Here is a 19708-nt window from a genome sequence, read left to right on the forward strand (position 1 = left end):
GGAATAAGCAGGAAATCCAGAATCGTCCAAACAGGATTTCTGGAGAACCAGAGAATTTTGTGAAAGTTAATGGAATTTTGCAAACCCCTAGCAATACACTACACACTGTGATGTAATGCATTGGGTCCCATCAACCAAATACTGATATTGTGCATCACGCCAACCTGCAACTAACACCCTCAGGCTCAATTACTGCCAGAGGGAGGGGGGGGGGGGGGGGAGGCTCGTGGACGAGATTAACCTGCAACTGATACACGGTAGGGACTGATGGTGAAAATGAAGATTCCTAATCAGACTAATGCCAAGGTGTTAGAAAGAGCTGCTGTATCATGGGCCCTGCAATAGACTAGTGTCCTGTCCAGGTAGTGTACTGTACATCAAGCTGTCTCACGCACACTACAGAAACAGGAGATAGACTAGCATCCTGTCCAGGTAGTGTACTGTACATCAAGCTGTCTCACACTACAGAAACAGGAGATAGGCTAGCATCCTGTCCAGGTAGTGTATTAGTACATCAAACTGCCTCACACTACAGAAACAGGAGATAGACTAGCATCCTGTCCAGGTAGTATACTAGTAAATCAAGCTGCCTCACACTACAGAAACAGGAGATAGACTAGCGTCCTGTCCAGGTAGTGTACTAGTACATCAAGCTGCCTCACACTACAGAAACAGGAGATAGACTAGCATCCTGTCCAGGTAGTGTACTAGTACATCAAGCTGCCTCACACTACAGAAACAGGAGATAGACTAGCATCCTGTCCAGGTAGTGTACTAGTACATCAAGCTGCCTCACACTACAGAAACAGGAGATAGACTAGCATCCTGTCCAGGTAGTGTACTTGTACATCAAACTGCCTCACACTACAGAAACAGGAGATAGACTAGCATCCTGTCCAGGTAGTGTACTAGTACATCAAGCTGCCTCACACTACAGAAACAGGAGATAGACTAGCGTCCTGTCCAGAGGGTGTACTTGTACATCAAGCTGTCTCACACTACAGAAACAGGAGATAGGCTCCTGTCCTATGGGCCGTTATGGCTCGGACAAGACTACTTACTGTATCAGTCACTCTTTAGCTACTATGTGAAGTTACCACAATGTTGACTTCCCCCAACCACCTAGTATGTTCATTCAGGCTTTAGGTCACATCAGATCACATCAGAAGGATGAAATGTACATGTATTTTGAACAGAGCCACGTAAACAATAGACCACACACAGAGAAACAGACCACATGTTTTCCCTATCTTCATAACATCAGGTTTATTCATAACTCCTCAGTGTCAGACCTAGGTCATTAGTTTCCCTGAGGTTCCTCTCACAGAAATGAAATGTGCCATCTTGGTGGTGGAAGATGGAGCGAAAGAGAGAGCCCCAATAAAGAGAGATGGAAGGAGACAGCGAGAACACACAGTGGTGGGTAAACAAAGAGAGCTCATTTGTTTTTCACTCTCCATTAGCCAGAGAACGCAGCCGAGGAGGAGGAATCCAGTATGTTCCATCCACCATCGCTAATGGCTCTCTGGATTTGTGTTAATCAATGTGTTCTCCAGTCATTTACCAACCAGTCATATCTGAGAGGAAAAGGGCCATTAGGGACAAAGTGTGGCAGACTGTGTCCCCCATGGCACCCTATTCCCTATGTAGTACCCATATGGCACCCTATTCCCTATGTAGTACCCATATGGCACCCTATTCCCTATTTAGTACCCATATGGCACCCTATTCCCTATGTAGTACCCATATGGCACCCTATTCCCTATGTAGTACCCATATGGCACCCTATTCCCTATGTAGTACCCATATGGCACCCAATTCCCTATGAAGTACCCATATGGCACCCTATTCCCTATGTAGTACCCATATGGCACCCTATTCCCTATGTAGTACCCATATGGCACCCTATTCCCTATTTAGTACCCATATGGCACCCTATTCCCTATGTAGTACCCATATGGCACCTTTTCCCTATGTAGTACCCATATGGCACCCTATTCCCTATGTAGTACCCATATGGCACCCTATTCCCTATGTAGTACCCATATGGCACCCTATTCCCTATGTAGTACCCATATGGAACCCTATTCCTTATGTAGTACCCATATGGCACCCTATTCCCTATGTAGTACCCATATGGCACCCTATTCCCTATGTAGTACCCATATGGCACCCTATTCCCTATGTAGTACCCATATGGCACCCTATTCCCTATGTAGTGCCCATATGGAACCCTATTCCCTATGTAGTACCCATATAGCACCCTATTCCCTATGTAGTACCCATATGGCACCCTATTCCCTATGTAGTACCCATATGGCACCCTATTCCCTATGTAGTACCCATATGGCACCCTATTCCCTATGTAGTACACTACTTTTGACCAGAACCTATTTGGGATGTAGCATAATAATGTGGCTGAGTGACTGTTTCTGCCTGACATCCTCTGTTGCATTAGTCCGTGTCTGTCTTCCTGACCCTAAAGCCTTCAATTAGGTTTGGCAAGAAATGAGAGAAGATAATATTCCATACCAAACCAAAGGTTGGCATCAGATGCAGTATAAAAGCACTGATCAGATTTCTTACATGGACATAATTTTTCCACTTTGCAGTGTGCATGCAGCATGGATTTTAGATCAAAAGGAAGTCAACCAATAGATACTCTGCTGGAGATACTCTACTCTGCTGGAGTTGATTGTTAATTCAAAAACCACACAGAAAAGCAGGGAGTTGCTTAGAAAAACCCTAGAGTTGATTGACATACCCGTGCGTCATTTTGAATATTGAATATCTGCCTGTGTGTTAATGCTAGAGACGTACTGTGGCTGCAGCTCAATCTCCTCTTTTCGCCGACATAACGTTTGCGTCTATTTCATAACATGGGGCTTGTGGAAACGGCCTTTTTCTACACATGCGAGGATCCGGACAAGAAAATCGTCACAAAATCGTCTGTAAAACCCGAACTGTCCTCAGTAGTTACCACAGACACAACGTCATAAACCCCCACCTATTTCTTAAATTCATTTTCTCAAAATGTTTTTAAAAGTCACCTTAACCCTTACCTTAAAAACACTGCTAACTTTATTCCTAACCTTAAATTAAGACCAAAAAAGCTATTTTTACAATATAGCCAATTTTGACTTTGTGATTGGTGTAACTAGTGGAAACCAACCCAAACTATGTGAGCTACAAACTAATAAATCTCCACCATCGAAAGACAAGACTCTCACGAACACGACAACGGTGGTTGTTTAGCTCAACGACATCGACAAGCTGTACAGCAGTCGTCTGAACTCTCTTTCGTGGACGTCCATATTTGGAAGAGGCCATCACACAAAACCAGGGAGGTTTCTTTTTTTTGAGTTAGAGGATAGAGGGGGGGAAATAAACTTCAAAGCCTTGTTCATTAGGATTTATTTTTTGATTGTCAATTCGTCTGGGCATGGACTCTACATAGTTTCAAAAGCTTTCCACAGGGTTGCTGTACCATATTAGGAATGTGTTCTTGATGTTAACGGTGCTATGCATGGTGACCAGCCTAAGATACAGCAACACATGGTGACCAGCCTAACATACAGCAACACATGGTGACCAGCCTAAGATACAGCAACACATGGTGACCAGCCTAACATACAGCAACACATGGTGACCAGCCTAAGATACAGCAACACATGGTGACCAGCCTAAGATACAGCAACACATGGTGACCAGCCTAAGATACAGCAACACATGGTGACCAGCCTAAGATACAGCAACACATGGTGACCAGCCTAAGATACAGCAACACATGGTGACCAGCCTAACATACAGCAACACATGGTGACCAGCCTAAGATACAGCAACACATGGTGACCAGCCTAAGATACAGCAACACATGGTGACCAGCCTAAGATACAGCAACACATGGTGACCAGCCTAAGATACAGCAACACATGGTGACCAGCCTAAGATGCAGCAACACATGGTGACCAGCCTAACATACAGCAACACATGGTGACCAGCCTTAGATACAGCAACACATGGTGACCAGCCTAACATACAGCAATACATGGTGCCCAGCCTAAGATGCAGCAACACATGGTGACCAGCCTAAGATACAGCAACACATGGTGACCAGCCTAAGATACAGCAACACATGGTGACCAGCCTAACATACATCAACACCAGCATCAAGTCACATTATGCTGGTTTGCAGAGAGATGTTGAATTCCTAATGGAATCCAGCCCAAGTGGATTCCCACTATCTGCATTCAGAATGACTGCCGCAGATAGAAAGATTAATAAATGATTCTATCTACTGGAACAACCATTTCAGTAATGGGTGCAATAAATCCGTCTCATAGATTGAATTAGCTTAGAAAAATGTTTGCTATTTATCTTTGAGTAGCATAAGATACATTTATTGATTAATTTATCAGTCAAAAACACAGATATTGCAACAAATAATTCAAAATATCTAACTGCAATAGAGCAAAAAAAGAAACCTCTCACTGTCAAGTGTGTTTATTTTCAGCAAACTTAACATGTGTAAATATTTGTATGAACATAAGATTCAACAACTGAGACATAAACTGAACAAGTTCCACAGACATGTGACTAACAAAAATGGAATAATGTGTCCCTGAAAAAAAGGAGGGGGGGTTAAAATCAAAAGTAACAGTCAGTATCTGGTGTGGCCACCAGCTGCATTAAGTACTGCAGTGCATCTCCTCCTCATGGACTGCACCAGATTTGCCAGTTCTAGCTTTGATATGTTACCCCACTCTTCCAACAAGGCACTTGCAAGTTCCAAGTTCCCAGGAAATCACGCACAGAACGAGCAGTATGGCTGATGGCATTGTCATGCTGGAGGGTCATGTCAGGATGAGCCTGCAGGAAGGGTACCACATGAGGGAGGATAATGTCTTCTCTGTAAAGCACAGCGTTGAGATTGCCTGCAATGACAACAAGCTCAGTCCGATGATGCTGTGACACACCGTCCCAGACCATGACGGACCCACCAACTCCAAATCAATCCCGCTCCAGAGTACAGGCCTCGGTGTAACGCTCATTCCTTGGACGATAAACACGATTCCGACAATCACCCCTGGTGAGACAAAACCGTGACTCGTCAGTGAAGAGCACTTTTTGCCAGTCCTGTCTGGTCCAGCGACGGTGGGTTTGTGCCCATAGGCGACGTTGTTGCCGGTGATGTCTGGTGAGGACCTGCCTTACAACAGGCCTACAAGCCCTCAGTCCAGCCTCTCTCAGCCTATTGCAGACAGTCTGAGCACTGATGGAGGGATTGTGCGTTCCTGGTGTAACTCGGGCAGTTGTGGTTGCCATCCTGTACCTGTCCCGCAGGTGTGATGTTCGGATGCACCGATCCTGTGCAGGTGTTGTTACACGTGGTCTGCCACTGTGAGGACGATCAGCTGTCCGTCCTGTCTCCCTGTAGTACTGTCTTAGGCATCTCACAGTACGGACATTTCAATTTATTTCGCTGGCCACATCTGCAGTCATCATGCCTCCTTGCAGCATGCCTAAGGCACGTTCACGCAGATGAGCAGAGACCCTGGGCATCTTTCTTTTGGTGCTTTTCAGAGTCAGTAGAAAGGCCTCTTTAGTGTCCTAAGTTTTCATAACTGTGACCTTAATTACCTACCGTCTGTAAGCTGTTAGTATCTTAACGACCGTTCCACAGGTGCATGTTCATTAATTGTTTATGTTTCATTGACCAAGCATGGGAAACAGTGTTTAAACCCTTTACAATGAAGATCTGTGAAGTTATTTGGATTTTTACGAATTATCTTTGAAAGACAGGGTCCTGAAAAAGGGACTTTTTTGCTGAGTTTATGATAATGATGGTGTGGTTTTTCAATCTCACAACCTCTCGGTAGTCCTTTAGCAGACGTTTGTATCCAGAGCGACTAGGGCCTTGTTCAAGTACAAGTCAACAGGCTTTTCATCTAGTCGGCCCGGGGATTCAAACCAGCAACCTTTTGATTACTGGCCCAACAGTCTAAAATGCTCGTTAAATAATGACAGAATACATTTGAAAATCCAAGTACACTTAAACTTGTGTATGACTTAATATAATTATTTTATCGATAGGAGTGGGGAATTTTTATAGTTTTTTTGTGCATTGATAAGCACATCAAAGACGGCATTAATGATAAGTCATAAAATAAAGACAAGCAAACCTACACTACATGACCAAAAATGTGTGGACACCTGCTTGTCGAACATCTCATTCCAAAATGATGGGCATTAATATGGAGTTGGTCCCACAAAAAACACAAAGACACACACACACATATGCACAATCACACACACACAAAAGGAGAAATTGAGATTATGTGTGCTACTGATTGAACTCAACCAGCAGCTGACCCTTGCCTGTTTTCTGGACTCTGTACCATTCTGTACCATTCTACCTGCCCTGACCTCGAGCCTGCCTGCCACACTGTACCTCCTGGACTCTGAACTGGTTTTGACCTTTTACCTGTTGTCGTGACGTTGTATTAGTTAATGTGACGACTGTTGTTCATCGAATGATTAAAGGTTTCTAATTGCATGATTAAATGAATCAAGCAATTATTAACTCATTAACCTGGGGCACCATGGGAAAATTTGTTTTATTGAGTTTCTATTTCCCAAATTAACTCAAAGAATATCAGAATATCGATTTTACAACAATCGCTAATTAATCAGTTTCCTCTACAATCTCATTCTAAACGTCGCATAATCCGGGAATCTGCACGGACCCGCGTCCCACCAATGAGTTCGTACCACACCAATCTTAGTTGATTATTTATTTACTAGCAAGCTAAAATGATGATAAAAGACACACAAAACACAGTCTAGGCTATTGATTAGGACTTAGTATAACGGGCCAACACACTATGGCGCGTGTTACCCAAAATGGGGATTTAAACGAGAGAGAAAAAGAGAAAGTACACGAGAGAAATATACATTTGGGTTAATTTGTCAGCTATGCTTATTTGAACCCTAGCCTTGCCCCGAACTGCCGCTCTTATGCTGTCTGTCCTCAGAAGACCCCTTCCAGAGCAAGGGCGAGGAATCAGACCACTAAGCCAAAAGGACACTGACATCGTGAGGACAACCAGAGAGTTGCGCCGGAGAAGTGCGTCATTGAGAAGCCTAAACAACCCACAAGGAGCTTCCCATCTGAGACCTCCCACACGTAATTACATCATTATATTCTGACCCATACTATTCAGACCATGGCTGCAGCTCGGGTCACTTAGTCTGATATGTTAATTCTTAACTCACATGTCTTATACACTCGGGTCAGAAGTGGGCGTAACCGCCTTTAGAGCAATTCTCTGGGCGTACCAAGTTAAGAGGCTGAAGGTCTAGATTTAACTAGTTACGAGGCTGGAGGTCTGGGTTTAACTAGTTAAGAGGCTGGAGGTCTGGATTTCACTAGTTACGAGGCTGGAGGTCTGGATTTAACTAGTTAAGAGGCTGGAGGTCTGGGTTTAACTAGTTAAGAGGCCGGAGGTCTGGGTTTAACTAGTTACGAGGCTGGAGGTCTGGATTTAACTAGTTACGAAGCTGGAGGTCTGAGTTTAACTAGTTAAGAGGCTGGAGGTCTGGGTTTAACAAGTTACAAGGCTGGAGGTCTGGATTTAACTAGTTAAGAGGCTGGAGGTCTAGATTTAACTAGTTAAGAGGCTGGAGGTCTGGATTTAACTCCAATCTAATTTTAGACAACTAACATCACATTTCATCTTTACCAAAACATTCTCTTTGATTTGGACATTTTCCACACATCGTACAATGTATAAACATCAAGCATATACTAGGAAAACTCTTAAAGTTACAATGTTTCCGTAATAACATCGTCCTTTAACCTTTAATAACCAGACAAAAATGACATTCATTTTCATATTCCATCTATCATCATGACCACCATTGTGGCTGACGAAAACCCCTTGTCCCAAAGTCCCTTTATTGCATGTTTAATGTTCTGAGGCTGGTTCTCCATAGTGAGAGGACAAAGGAATTTTAGTCTGTTGCCTAAGATTTACAATGATGTGAGGGGTCATAAAACCCCCCACATCTTCCTATCCCGTGAGATCCCTTCTCCTCTAGTGGGGATGAAATCTCTCTGCAGGATTGTGGTCATTGGTAACCTGAGCCGAGCAGGACAGTCACGACACTGTCCTCGACCATTCTCCTGCCTACCCCTTTTGGATTATTAATAAATATCAAAGACTCAAACCATCTGCCTCCCGTGTCAGCATCTGGGTCTCGTCTGGGTCTCGTCTTGTGCCATTATAGTATTTTGTAGTTGTGCTTCTACACCTGCATTGCTTGCTGTTTGGGGTTTTAGGCTGGGTTTCTGTACAGCACTTTGAGATATCAGCTGATGTAAGAAGGGCTATATAAATACACTTGATTTGATTTGATTTTGAATTCCTCATTGTACAGTATATAAGAACATATCACTATGTTGCCAAAAAAGTTCGACTGTTATTGTTCCCCTTCAATAAAATCAATTCAAAACTACTTTCTGCACATTTCTGCTACTTTCTTAGGCTATACAAGTGTTATCTCTTGCTAAAAAAATATATGTTTACATCTATGCAGTACCTTTAGCAATAATAAACCTCTACTTTAGTAGAGGAAACAATTATGACAGGTGTGTTGTAATAAAAATGAGTGGTGTCCACTGATTAAATGCAGTCTTTCTGCATTGTAAAGAGGGAAAACCCAGATATTCACAAAGATTGTGATGAATGACAGGTTGTTTCTTCATGCAAAATAGATTTGGGGTTTATTTTAGGGGTTTAGTGAAGGCGGCTCATTTTTTACCCTTAGCACAAGGGGAGTATACAGAATGTTTAGACTACACAAGGGTTAAATGTAGCTGCAGAAGTGTTGCGTTCCACTTTCTGGAGGACCGAGTTTTGAAATCAGTGGAATTAGAGTATGATAGCTAAAGAGATGGAGAAAACACCTGTTTTCTGATTATGTCATTTTTTACATTTTTTTTTTTACATTTTAGTCATTTAGCAGATGGTCTTATACAGAGCGACTTACAGTAGTGAATGCATACATTTCATACAATTTAATACATTTTTTTCTGTGCTGGCCCCCCGTGGGAATCGAACCCACAACCCTGGTGTTGCAAACACCATGCTCTACCAACTGAGCTACAGGGAAGGCAAATGTCCTCAAACTAAGGGCATTTGTGGCATGGATCCGTGACAGGGAGATGCGTCCATCATGCATGATGATTTATACAGGTAAGAGAGTCTAGCTAGCTACATTTTAAGATATTACATGTTTCTAATTGACAGAAAGTGGTTTCATTTCAAGCTAAAGTGTACTGTTAGCTAGCGTTAGCTGGCTGGCTCCCTAGCTAGGTTGTTTACCTAGCTAGCTAGCTTCATGTCTTAAGCTAAAGTGTACTGTTAGCTAGCGTTAGCTGGCTGGCTCCCTAGTTAGGTTGTTTACCTAGCTAGCTAGCTACATGTCTTAAGCTAAAGTGTACTGTTAGCTAGCGTTAGCTGGCTGGCTCCCTAGCTAGGTTAATTGTTTACCTAGCTAGCTACATGTCTTAAGCTAAAGTGTACTGTTAGCTAGCGTTAGCTGGCTGGCTCCCTAGCTAGGTTAATTGTTTACCTAGCTAGCTAGCTACATGTCTTAAGCTAAAGTGTACAACACCCATTGAATATGGCCGATGTAAGCGTTGGCAAAAAAGCATAATGATATTGTTGCCAGCAGTGCTGGTTAGGCTGTTTTCATGTTATCAAGAGGTAAACAAATCATTGGCCAGAGCATCAAGTGTGTGCTCTGAATGCAAGGAGATGGGTGGGGCTAAAGATTAAGAGGGTGTTAATGATGCTGAATGGGTGTAGACAAAGAGCTCTCTCACTGAAACACTAAAATTCTATTTTCTCAAAACTGAGTTTACAAGTTTATCAACTTTCAAAGCAGAATTACTTTCCCATTGTTCAACTGCAGTGTATGCTATATCATTTGATAGCTCTGAATCTCTACTTTCATCCAATGTAAAAAACACCATTTCAAATTTTTCTACATACGACCGAATCGAGGCAGTCGGTCACATTTGGCAGGAGGTTACGAAGTGCAGCTCGGTTTCCACCTCATTTTGTAGGCAGTGTGCACATAGCCTGTCCTTTCTCGAGAGCCAGGTCTGCCTATGGTGGCCTCTCTCAATAGCACGGCTGTAACGGCTGTTGCAAGGAGTAGACCAAGGCTGTTGCAAGGAGTAGACCAAGGCGCAGCGTGGTGAGTGCTCATCATTAATAGAACACTTTCAACAAAACGAACGACAGCTAAACAGTTCTGTCAGGAACATGAACTAAACAAAAAGTAACCACCCAGGAAAACAGGCTGCCTAAGTATGGCTCCCAATCAGAGACAACGATATACAGCTGTCCCTGATTGAGAACCATACCCGGCCAAAACAAAGAAATACAAAACATAGAAAAAAGGACATAGAATGCCCACCCTAGTCACACCCTGGCATAACCAACATGGAGAATAAAACCCTCTCTATGGCCAGGGTGTGACAAAGGCTATGCTCATTGAGTCTGTACATAGTCAAAGATTTTCTTAATTTAGGGTTAGTCACAGTGTTTGGGTATTCTTCCACTGTGTACTCTCTGTTAAGTAGCAGAAGAAATTCCAATTTGCTCAGTTTTTTTGGTTGATTCTTTACAATGTGTCATACACCAAACCAAAATATAAATGCAACAATTTTAAAGATTAACAGTTTATATAAGGAAATGAGTCAATTTCAATGAATTTATTAGGCACTAATCTATGGATTGCACATGACTGGGAATACAGATATGCAGCTGTTGGTCACAGATAGATACATAAAAAAAAAATAGGGGCATGGATAAAAAAAAACAGTCAGTATTTGATGTGACCACCATTTGACAAAACTGCACATTTTAGTGGCCTTTTATTGTCCCCAGCACAAGGTGCACCTGTGTAATGATCATGCTGTTTAATCAGCTTTTTGATATGTCACACCTGTCAGGTGGATGGATTATCTTGGCAAAGGAAAAATGTTAACTAACAGGGAGGTGAACAAATTTTTGCGTAAAATTTGAGAGTAAGATGCTTTTTGTGCGTATGGAACATTTCTGGGATATTTTATTTAATCTCATGATGTTGCTTTCATATTTTTGTTCAGTGTAGTTATCTTTTTGCTTTCTCATAGTTTGGCTGGGTCTAATTGTGTTGCTGTACTGGGGCTTTGTGGGGTCTGTTTGATTCTGGGCTCTGTTCACAAATACATTCTGTTCTTTGTTTGGGGTTTTGCATATTTTTTGCAGAAACTCAATATGGATTCGATCTTATGTAGCAACATTTGAATTTCAGTTTTTTACATTGGATAAAAGTTGAGATTCAGAGCTACAAAATGGTATATCATACACTGTATTTATGGAAACAATGGAAAAGTAATTCTGCTTGAAAAGTTGATCAACTTGTAAAACCTACTTTTGAGAAAACCGTCTTTCAATGTTTTGGTACTGCTGTTGGAGAGCCCTTCTTTGTCTACACCCATTCAGCATTGTTCACACCCTCTTAAGCTTTAGCCCCACCCATCTCTTTAAAGGTTGATCTGTGCATTCTGTACTAACTTGCCAGCTACTTCCAGACATCTAAGAGAGAGAGAAAACAGCTCACTGAACATTACTCACTCTAGCGGAGCTGGTTAGGCTGTTATGTTATCCAAAGTGTTGGTGACTGCAACTGTGCTGTCAGATTGTCCGAACGCACACTGGATGATGTAACATTAGTTAGCGAGCCAGCCGGCTAATGTTAGCTATCTAGCTAAACAATGGTCTGAAAATGTAGCTAGCTAGACTATCTTACCCGTGGTCTGATATCGGAGTAGATAGCCAGAGAGAATTTACCAGCTAGTGTGTCTATTAACAATTGCAGTGACATTCTATTGAAATGGATACCTGTATGGAGTCCTTTGTTAAGACATGTAGCAAGCTAGCTAGCTAAGCAATGGACCATAATCACAACTCATGACGTTACTACCCTGCATGAATCTGCAGGTAGCTAACCAACCAGGTTCTATGACTATAACTAGTCAAGCAAATGTGTCTGAGATACGAAGAATAAGATCATACACAACGTTAGCTAGTGACCCTGCCAGCTAACATTAACTAGCGACCCAGCCAGCTAACATTAGTTAGCTAACAGTACACTTGAAATGAAACTACTTTCTGTCAAAATTAGGAATGTGTAATATCTGAAAATGTAGCTAGCTAGACTATCTTAGCAGTATACATCATGGTTGGAGACGTCTCCTGTCTGATGCCATGCATGGTTGCCCTTAGTTTGACGATGTAATCCAGACTGGTGTTTTCTCCATCTCCTTAGCCATCATACTCGAATTCCACTGATTTCAAAACTCGGTCCTCCAGAAAGTGGAGATCATACACATAACGTTAGCTAGCGAGCCAGCCAGCTAACGTTAGCTAGCTAACAGTACACTTTAACTTCACATTAGGTTTATGCAGTTTTACTGCACAACACTTTTTATTTAAAGCCGTGTTTGACACGTTTACCTAGACATACTGACCAGCTCCAATAGACAGACGTGCTATATGGCAGACCAATCCAAACTCATCTCTCGGCTACTATCTGTTCATCATATATGCATAGTCACTTTAACCCTATCTACATGTACATACTACATGTACATACTCAATCAGCCTGACTAACCGGTGTCTGTAAGTAGCCTCGCTACTTTTATAGCCTCGCTACTGTATATAGCCTGTCTTTTTACTGTTGTTTTATTTCTTTACTTACCTATTGTTCACCTAATACCTTTTTTGCACTATTGGTTAGATCCTGTAAGTAAGCATTTCAATGTAAGGTCTACACCTATTGTATTCGGCGCATGTGAGAAATACACTTTGATTTGATTTTATTTGATGTCCAGTCCACTCATTATCTCAGCCAATCATGGCTAGTGGGAAGGTTGCTTACTTTTTCTGTGGCTAAACCAACTAGGCTCGTAGTTTAAATGTTTTATTTGTATTTACAGATGGCATACAAGTCTGATATTAAGACACATGAAAGTACACATGTTCAAGAAGGAATTTCCCCAGCACAAAAAAAAAAGCATTTTGACAACAAACAAAAAACTTTTTGTGTTCAAACAGCTCTCCTGTGAAGTCATGACTTGCCCCTAGTTTCCTGAATCAGGTCACATATGGTGTTTGTCATATTTTGTTGGTTGGTTGGTTGGTGAGTAGACACCAGGCCTCACAACCATAGAGGACAAATGGGTTCTATAACACATTGGGAGTATTTTTGTTGTTGTTGCAAGATCTAAATTGGGATGTGGTGTTCATATTGATGGCACAGAAGGCTCTTCTTGCCTCGTCTCTTAGATCATTCACAACCTTGTTGAAGTTACCTGTGGTGTTGATGTTTAGGTCTAGGTACTGTAGTTACAACTAGGGCAACGGTGTCTAGAATTTGCATTTGTTGTCCTGGCAACTGGAATTTTTTGTCTTATTGAGATTTACTGTCAGGGCCCAGGTCTGACAGAATCTGTGCAGAAGATGTAGGTGCTGCAGTAGGCCCTCCTTTGTTGTCTCTGTCTCTGTCCAATGGTTCTCATATCATGTATATGAATGTCATCCAGCACAAAGTCAACTCTTCCAGATCCATTACTCATGTGGATATGGTCCAACTGAGCTTCTCCTGTAAAAATCCACAGACCATGCCTCATCAGGGTCAAAGGTGGGAACAATATGTGTGTGTGTGTGTGTGTGTGTGTGTGTGTGTGTGTGTGTGTGTGTGTGTGTCTGTGTCTGTGTCTGTGACTTTATTTGTGTGTTTGTTTTCCTATATTATCAGGACCATAAAGTTCTGACATTTCACCTGAATGTCCTGAAAAGGTAGGACAACTACTTGAAAACCCTTTTTGGTTCCAGGTAGAAGCTTTTTGAGTTCCATGTCGAACCCTTTCCACAGAGGGTTTGACATGGAACCCAAAAGGGTTCTATCTGGAACCCAAAAGGTTTCTACCTCGTACCAAAAAGAGTTATCCTATGGGAACAGCCGAAGTACCCTTTTGGTACCTTTTTTTCTAAGAGTGTAGCACTGTGAAAAAAGACACTGACCCTGGGTGAGGGGACATACCCCCCATGTCCAGCTTCACATACCCCCAGTTCAGTCAGCCCCTCAACAGTTCAGCCAGCCCTCAACAGTTCAGCCAGCCCTCAACAGTTCAGCCAGCCCCTCAACAGTTCAGCCAGCCCCTCAACAGTTCAGCCAGCCCCTCAACAGTTCAGCCAGCCCCTCAACAGTTCAGCCAGCCCCTCAACAGACCACGTTTCTCTAAAACAGGCTATAGGTTACATGTGCACCACCAAGTCAGAACAGTAGGCTAAGTTATGAGGGAGGAAAATAGTGAAATGCTTGTGCTTCTCGCTCCAACAGTGCAGTAATATCTAACAAGTAATATCTAACAATTTCACAACAATATACACAACACACACAAATATAAGGTAAATGAATGGAATTAAGAATATAGAAATATGAATACATTACTGCACTTGTAGAGACAGACAGACTACAAAGAGATACCAAATTAATACATTCGAAACGTAACATATCATACTAATTTCAGTGTCCTGGATTTACATTTACTATGTCACATCTACCCCTGAGACCAGGTTGGTTAAATTGAAGTGTTACTCATTTAATTTGTTTTCTTTTATTTATTTAACACGGACAATGCACATTACGATTTCTGTAAATGTGCCAGACATTTGAAATTATGATTTGAGAATATAGAATATAGAATGTTTGAGGTTAAATTAAGTTCATAAATATTGAACATATTATGTTATAATGATACCAAATCAAATCAATATTGTTGATGGTGGTGGTTTTTGTGCATAGTTTGACATTTTATTATTTTCCAATAGGGATCTGTCCACACTCACTCTTGTTGGTATGCTGTTTCCTGTCCATAACATGAAGTATATTTGTCATTAGGGTGAACTGTCCCTTTAAACTTCATCACACTGGGCCACACCCACCACCATTCTGATTGGCTGTAATTTGGCAACCTGATTCAGTAGGTGTGCATGCGGCCTATTCAGGAGGGCACACGTTACAAACTGTCCAAATAAAATGTAGTGTGCATAGCCAACGAGATAGTTCGAGGACTCAAATTGGATATAATCCATTTTAGCATGGACATTGTAATTGTGAGCTTCCACCATTTTAAAGTAGTCAACTGGGTGGGGATTCCCATGAGTTGGGAGTGATCCCCAATATTAGCTTAACACTATTTTCAAACCCCAAAAAGTAATAAAATGGACTACTTTAAAATGGAGATAGCAGCGCCATTTTAATTGTTGCGTTTATATTTTAGTTCAAAATATGTTTGCACTGTCAGTCTATCCAGGGTGGTAACCATAGAAACCAGCGTTGTTGCTTTGATCATGTTGACATTAAACTGATTTTGGTAGAGGTATAATTCGTCTCTGCAAACCTCTCTGGTGAAATTCAATATATTTGAAACACACACACACACACACACACACACACACGCACACACGCACACACACACACACACACACACACACACACACACACACGGATGATGACCAGTAGATGGTGGTAATTACTCATTTGTATTCTGATTAAATATATATATATTTTATTTGCCATGTTTAGGTATTAAACATACAAGTAGAAAAATAGACCAAACAATTTCATACACAAGATAGACTTCTTGTTTTAAGGGTTCTAGGGGAGTACAACACAAATTAAACAGCAGGTCTAGAGATTATTTTAAGGGTTCTAGGGGAGTACAATACAAATTTGAGGGTTCTAGGGGAGTACAACACAAATTAAACAGCAGGTTCAGAGATTATTTTAAGGTTTCTAGGGGAGTACAACACAAATTAAACAGCAGGTTCAGAGATTAATTTGAGGGTTCTAGAGGAGTACAATACAAATTAAACAGCAGGTTCAGAGATTATTTTAAGGGTTCTAGGGGAGTACAACCCAAATTAAACAGCAGGTTCAGAGATTATTTTAAGGGTTCTAGGGGAGTACAATACAAATTAAACAGCAGGTTCAGAGATTATTTTAAGGGTTCTAGGGGAGTACAACACAAATTAAACAGCAGGTTCAGAGATTATTTTAAGGGTTCTAGGGGAGTACAACACAAATTAAACAGCAGGTTCAGAGATTATTTTGAGGGTTCTAGGGGAGTACAATACAAATTTGAGGGTTCTAGGGGAGTACAACACAAATTAAACAGCAGGTTCAGAGATTATTTTGAGGGTTCTAGGGGAGTACAATACAAATTTGAGGGTTCTAGGGGAGTACAACACAAATTAAACAGCAGGTTCAGAGATTAATTTGAGGGTTCTAGAGGAGTACAATACAAATTAAAGGATAGAAACAAGCGCAACAGGTTTCAGATATAAGGAATTATTTATTTACTAATTAAGGTCTGATGAGCAATGGTACATTTCTTAGAGAGTATTCAACAGGAATATATTTAATAGGTAAAAGCAGAATCAGTTGCCAGAGATGGATATAAGGTAGGCCAGCCAGATCTTAATAATAGACTGCTGAAACAATCCAATGATGTTAATATTTTCTAACCAAATATAGCTTATATGAACAGTGTATCTTATTATTCAGTGTTGCTGTGTGTCACAGATGTGTGGGATATGTGTTTTGATGTTTAAGGAATATGTGTGAAGTTTTGAGTTAGATGCCATGCATGGAAATGTAATTAATTTGTTTGTCCTGTAGTTGGTTTAACTCCACAACCATCCTGAGGTGAGCAGTGGTTTTTTTCTCAATTTTTCACATTCATAGAAATAAAATCAAACCACTTGGCTTTGAAAATTCAATTGACTACTAGGTTTGAATCAGTTTGGTCCGCTAGGACATTGTGGTAGGGGTTGTGTGTTGGTAGCAGGGAATGACATAGCTAGTGCCTAAGTCGTGTGATGTGAAGATAACCCTGGTTTAAAACGAAAGACAATTGAAAAGAAACATCTCCAGTCCATCCTGTGTTCTGTATTTATGTTCCTCTAGGGTTCTACAAAGATTGGTTCCACGTTCCCTCCATGTTCTGCTGTGGTTTCTTCTGTTGCTGCCTCGTTGGCCACACACTTGTTCTGGCACACAAAGACAGAGGGATGGACTGTGTGTTTGTCTGTGCACTGAGAAAAGGGGTGAGGTTGAGATGTGTAACCAATGAAATGTTTTGGTTGCCAGCAAACTGAAAAGTTCTTGCTACACCACCAACATTGTGACAGAGATAGGCCACAGATTTAATGGCAAGAATACATTTCTGCTCTTTGCTAAAAGTTGGCCAGAATCAAGTCAATAATTGTCCGATTGTCTGACAACGTAAAAATAGAAGTGCTTAGGGACACTTGATGTTAAGTTAATTCTTAATAAAGTATTCATATCTCTTTTCTCACCGTCATTGTAAATAAGAATTTGCTCTTAACAGATTTTCCTAGTTAAATAAAAGGTAAAATAAATACATCATAATCTACACACAATACCCCATAATGACAAAGTGAATTTTTTTTAAAGAAATTGTAGCAAATGTATTACATTAAATACAGAAATATCTCATTTACAGTATTCACACCCCTGAGTCAATAATGGAGATGCACCGATTACAGATGTTAGTTTTTCTGGGTTAGTCTCTAAGACTTGTAGTTACTCCACAATACTAACCTAATTGAGAGAGTGAAAAATAGAGATACCTGTACAGAATAAAAATATTCCAAAACATGCATCCTGTTTGCCACAAGGCACTAAAGTAATACTGCAAAAAATGTGGCAAAGCAAATAACTTTTGGTCCTGAATACAAAGTATTATGTTTGGGGCAAATTTGGTGTAGATCTTTGACAAAAACAAAGACAAATAAATACATTTTTATCCCACTTTGTAACACAACAAAATGTGAATAAAGTCAAGAGGTGTGAATACTTCCTGAAGGCATTGTATATCCACACATTCTCAAAAATAAGGCTACAGTTAGTGTTGTTCACTGGGGTACAAAAAGCTCAAAGGTAGAGTACAGATTTGGTACTGTACCAAGTACACATAGGAACTCACACGGTACTGTGTGGATAATCTAGTATAAAGTAAAATTTTTATACCCAATATTTTGAACATAAGGTACAATCATCACTGCACTTTGAAATGTAGGTGGGGGCAATGTACCTGTTGGGTACATTAGCATATTTGGGTGAGTGATCTAATAAGATGTATATTTGTGCCCACCATCAGTGGAAGTGGTGTATCAGTTTAAGTGGTTGGATGGTTATGTTGTTAAGGTAGAGCACCTCTTTTGACACTGATAGTTCTGCAATCTTTGTAAGACCATGTTACAATAAAGAGCCGCATTCTGCATTTCATAGGAAATTAAAGGAAGTACATTTTCTGGAAGTTGATGTGAATTTTGCATTACCTAACTGGCAACAGGCTTTCAGTGAGTTATGGCAGTAATTGCTAATACTGCACTGGCAACTAACTGCCAGCAACTTACTGGCAACCAGATGTATTAAATTAACTGCCAGTAACTTACTGTTCCTTCAATGAACTTTTCTGATTACAAGATAACGGATAACATTATTTGACAGATAGTAAGCATTCTTTGTAGTCGGTACCTTTTAGGATACATGTACACTATACCCTAGCTGTACCCATATTCTTGAGAGTGTAAATACATGTTCTTGATATAAATATGTATCTGGTGGCATTGCAGAAACATTAACGCACTCCTGACCAAGAGGTTGCGAATTCAAATCTCCAGAGCGTATATCCATACTTGACGTCAAGGCTCCCTGAGCACTGCCCCTTTTACTTTGGTTTGTCAGATAATCGCACAATTATTGATTTCATTTTGGGCAACTTTTAGCAAATTGCAGAAATGTATTCTTGCCAATAAATCTGTGGCCAATCTTTATCAATGCCACAGACCTGATGGTGCAGCAGGGAATTCAGGTCACTGGTAACCAAGTTCAAATCCCAATAGAGATTTAGTCCTAAGTGTGCTCAGAATACATAATTTTACAAGATTATACAGGTAGCCTAGTGGTTAGAGCATTGGGCTGGTAACCGAAAGGTTGCTAGATCGCAATCCCTGAGCTGACAAGGTAAAAATCTGTCATTCTGCCCCTGAACAAGGCAGTTAGCCCACTGTTCCTAGGCCGTCATTGTAAATAAGCATTTGTTCTTAACTGACTTGCCTAGTTAATTAAAGGTTAAAAAATCCTGCTAAATTACAATATATTCCTGGATACTGAATTGCAGTAAAAATACAATAAATATTTTTAAAACAATGACAAATCAGCAGCATAATGTCATGTTACAACAATAACACCGTAATTCAACTATACAAATACAGTTCAGTTTTAAAAATAAGTTGTTACTGAATATTTACTGCAACTCAGTAGCTGGTAACAAATTACAGACAATTTTTAACAGTGTGTGCCATAAGCGCATCTGAAGAATCCTGTAAGTATAACTGTAGAACCTGTAATTGGTTCTACCTGGAACCAGAGGGTTTTTCATGAGAGGGTTCTGCGTAGAACCCAAAAGGGCTCTGCCCTACAGGGATGGAACCAAGAACCCACGTAGGTATACAGCAGCATACTGCTCCTTACAGAATTAATACTTTAATAA

The 19708-nt window shown here is 40.8% G+C and overlaps 1 protein-coding gene across 6 annotated transcripts in view; it reads right to left on the reverse strand.

Moving 5' to 3' along the window:
* Positions 1–15677: 15677 nt before the first annotated feature.
* The window catches only part of LOC115204650 (fibrinogen-binding protein), a 71860-nt gene continuing 67829 nt past the window's right edge, over positions 15678–19708 (reverse strand). For 3 of the 6 annotated variants that reach the window (XM_029770354.1, XM_029770355.1, XM_029770351.1), the window contains one exon: positions 15678–17222. In XM_029770354.1, the coding sequence (XP_029626214.1) occupies positions 17091–17222 (132 nt within the window). In that variant the 3' untranslated portion in view covers positions 15678–17090. The remainder of the gene's footprint in view (positions 17223–19708) is intronic. The other 3 variants (XM_029770353.1, XM_029770356.1, XM_029770357.1) reach the window with 2 other exon arrangements.

Source organism: Salmo trutta, chromosome 12, assembly GCF_901001165.1.
Source record: "Salmo trutta chromosome 12, fSalTru1.1, whole genome shotgun sequence".
Classification (NCBI taxonomy): Eukaryota; Metazoa; Chordata; class Actinopteri; order Salmoniformes; family Salmonidae; genus Salmo; species Salmo trutta.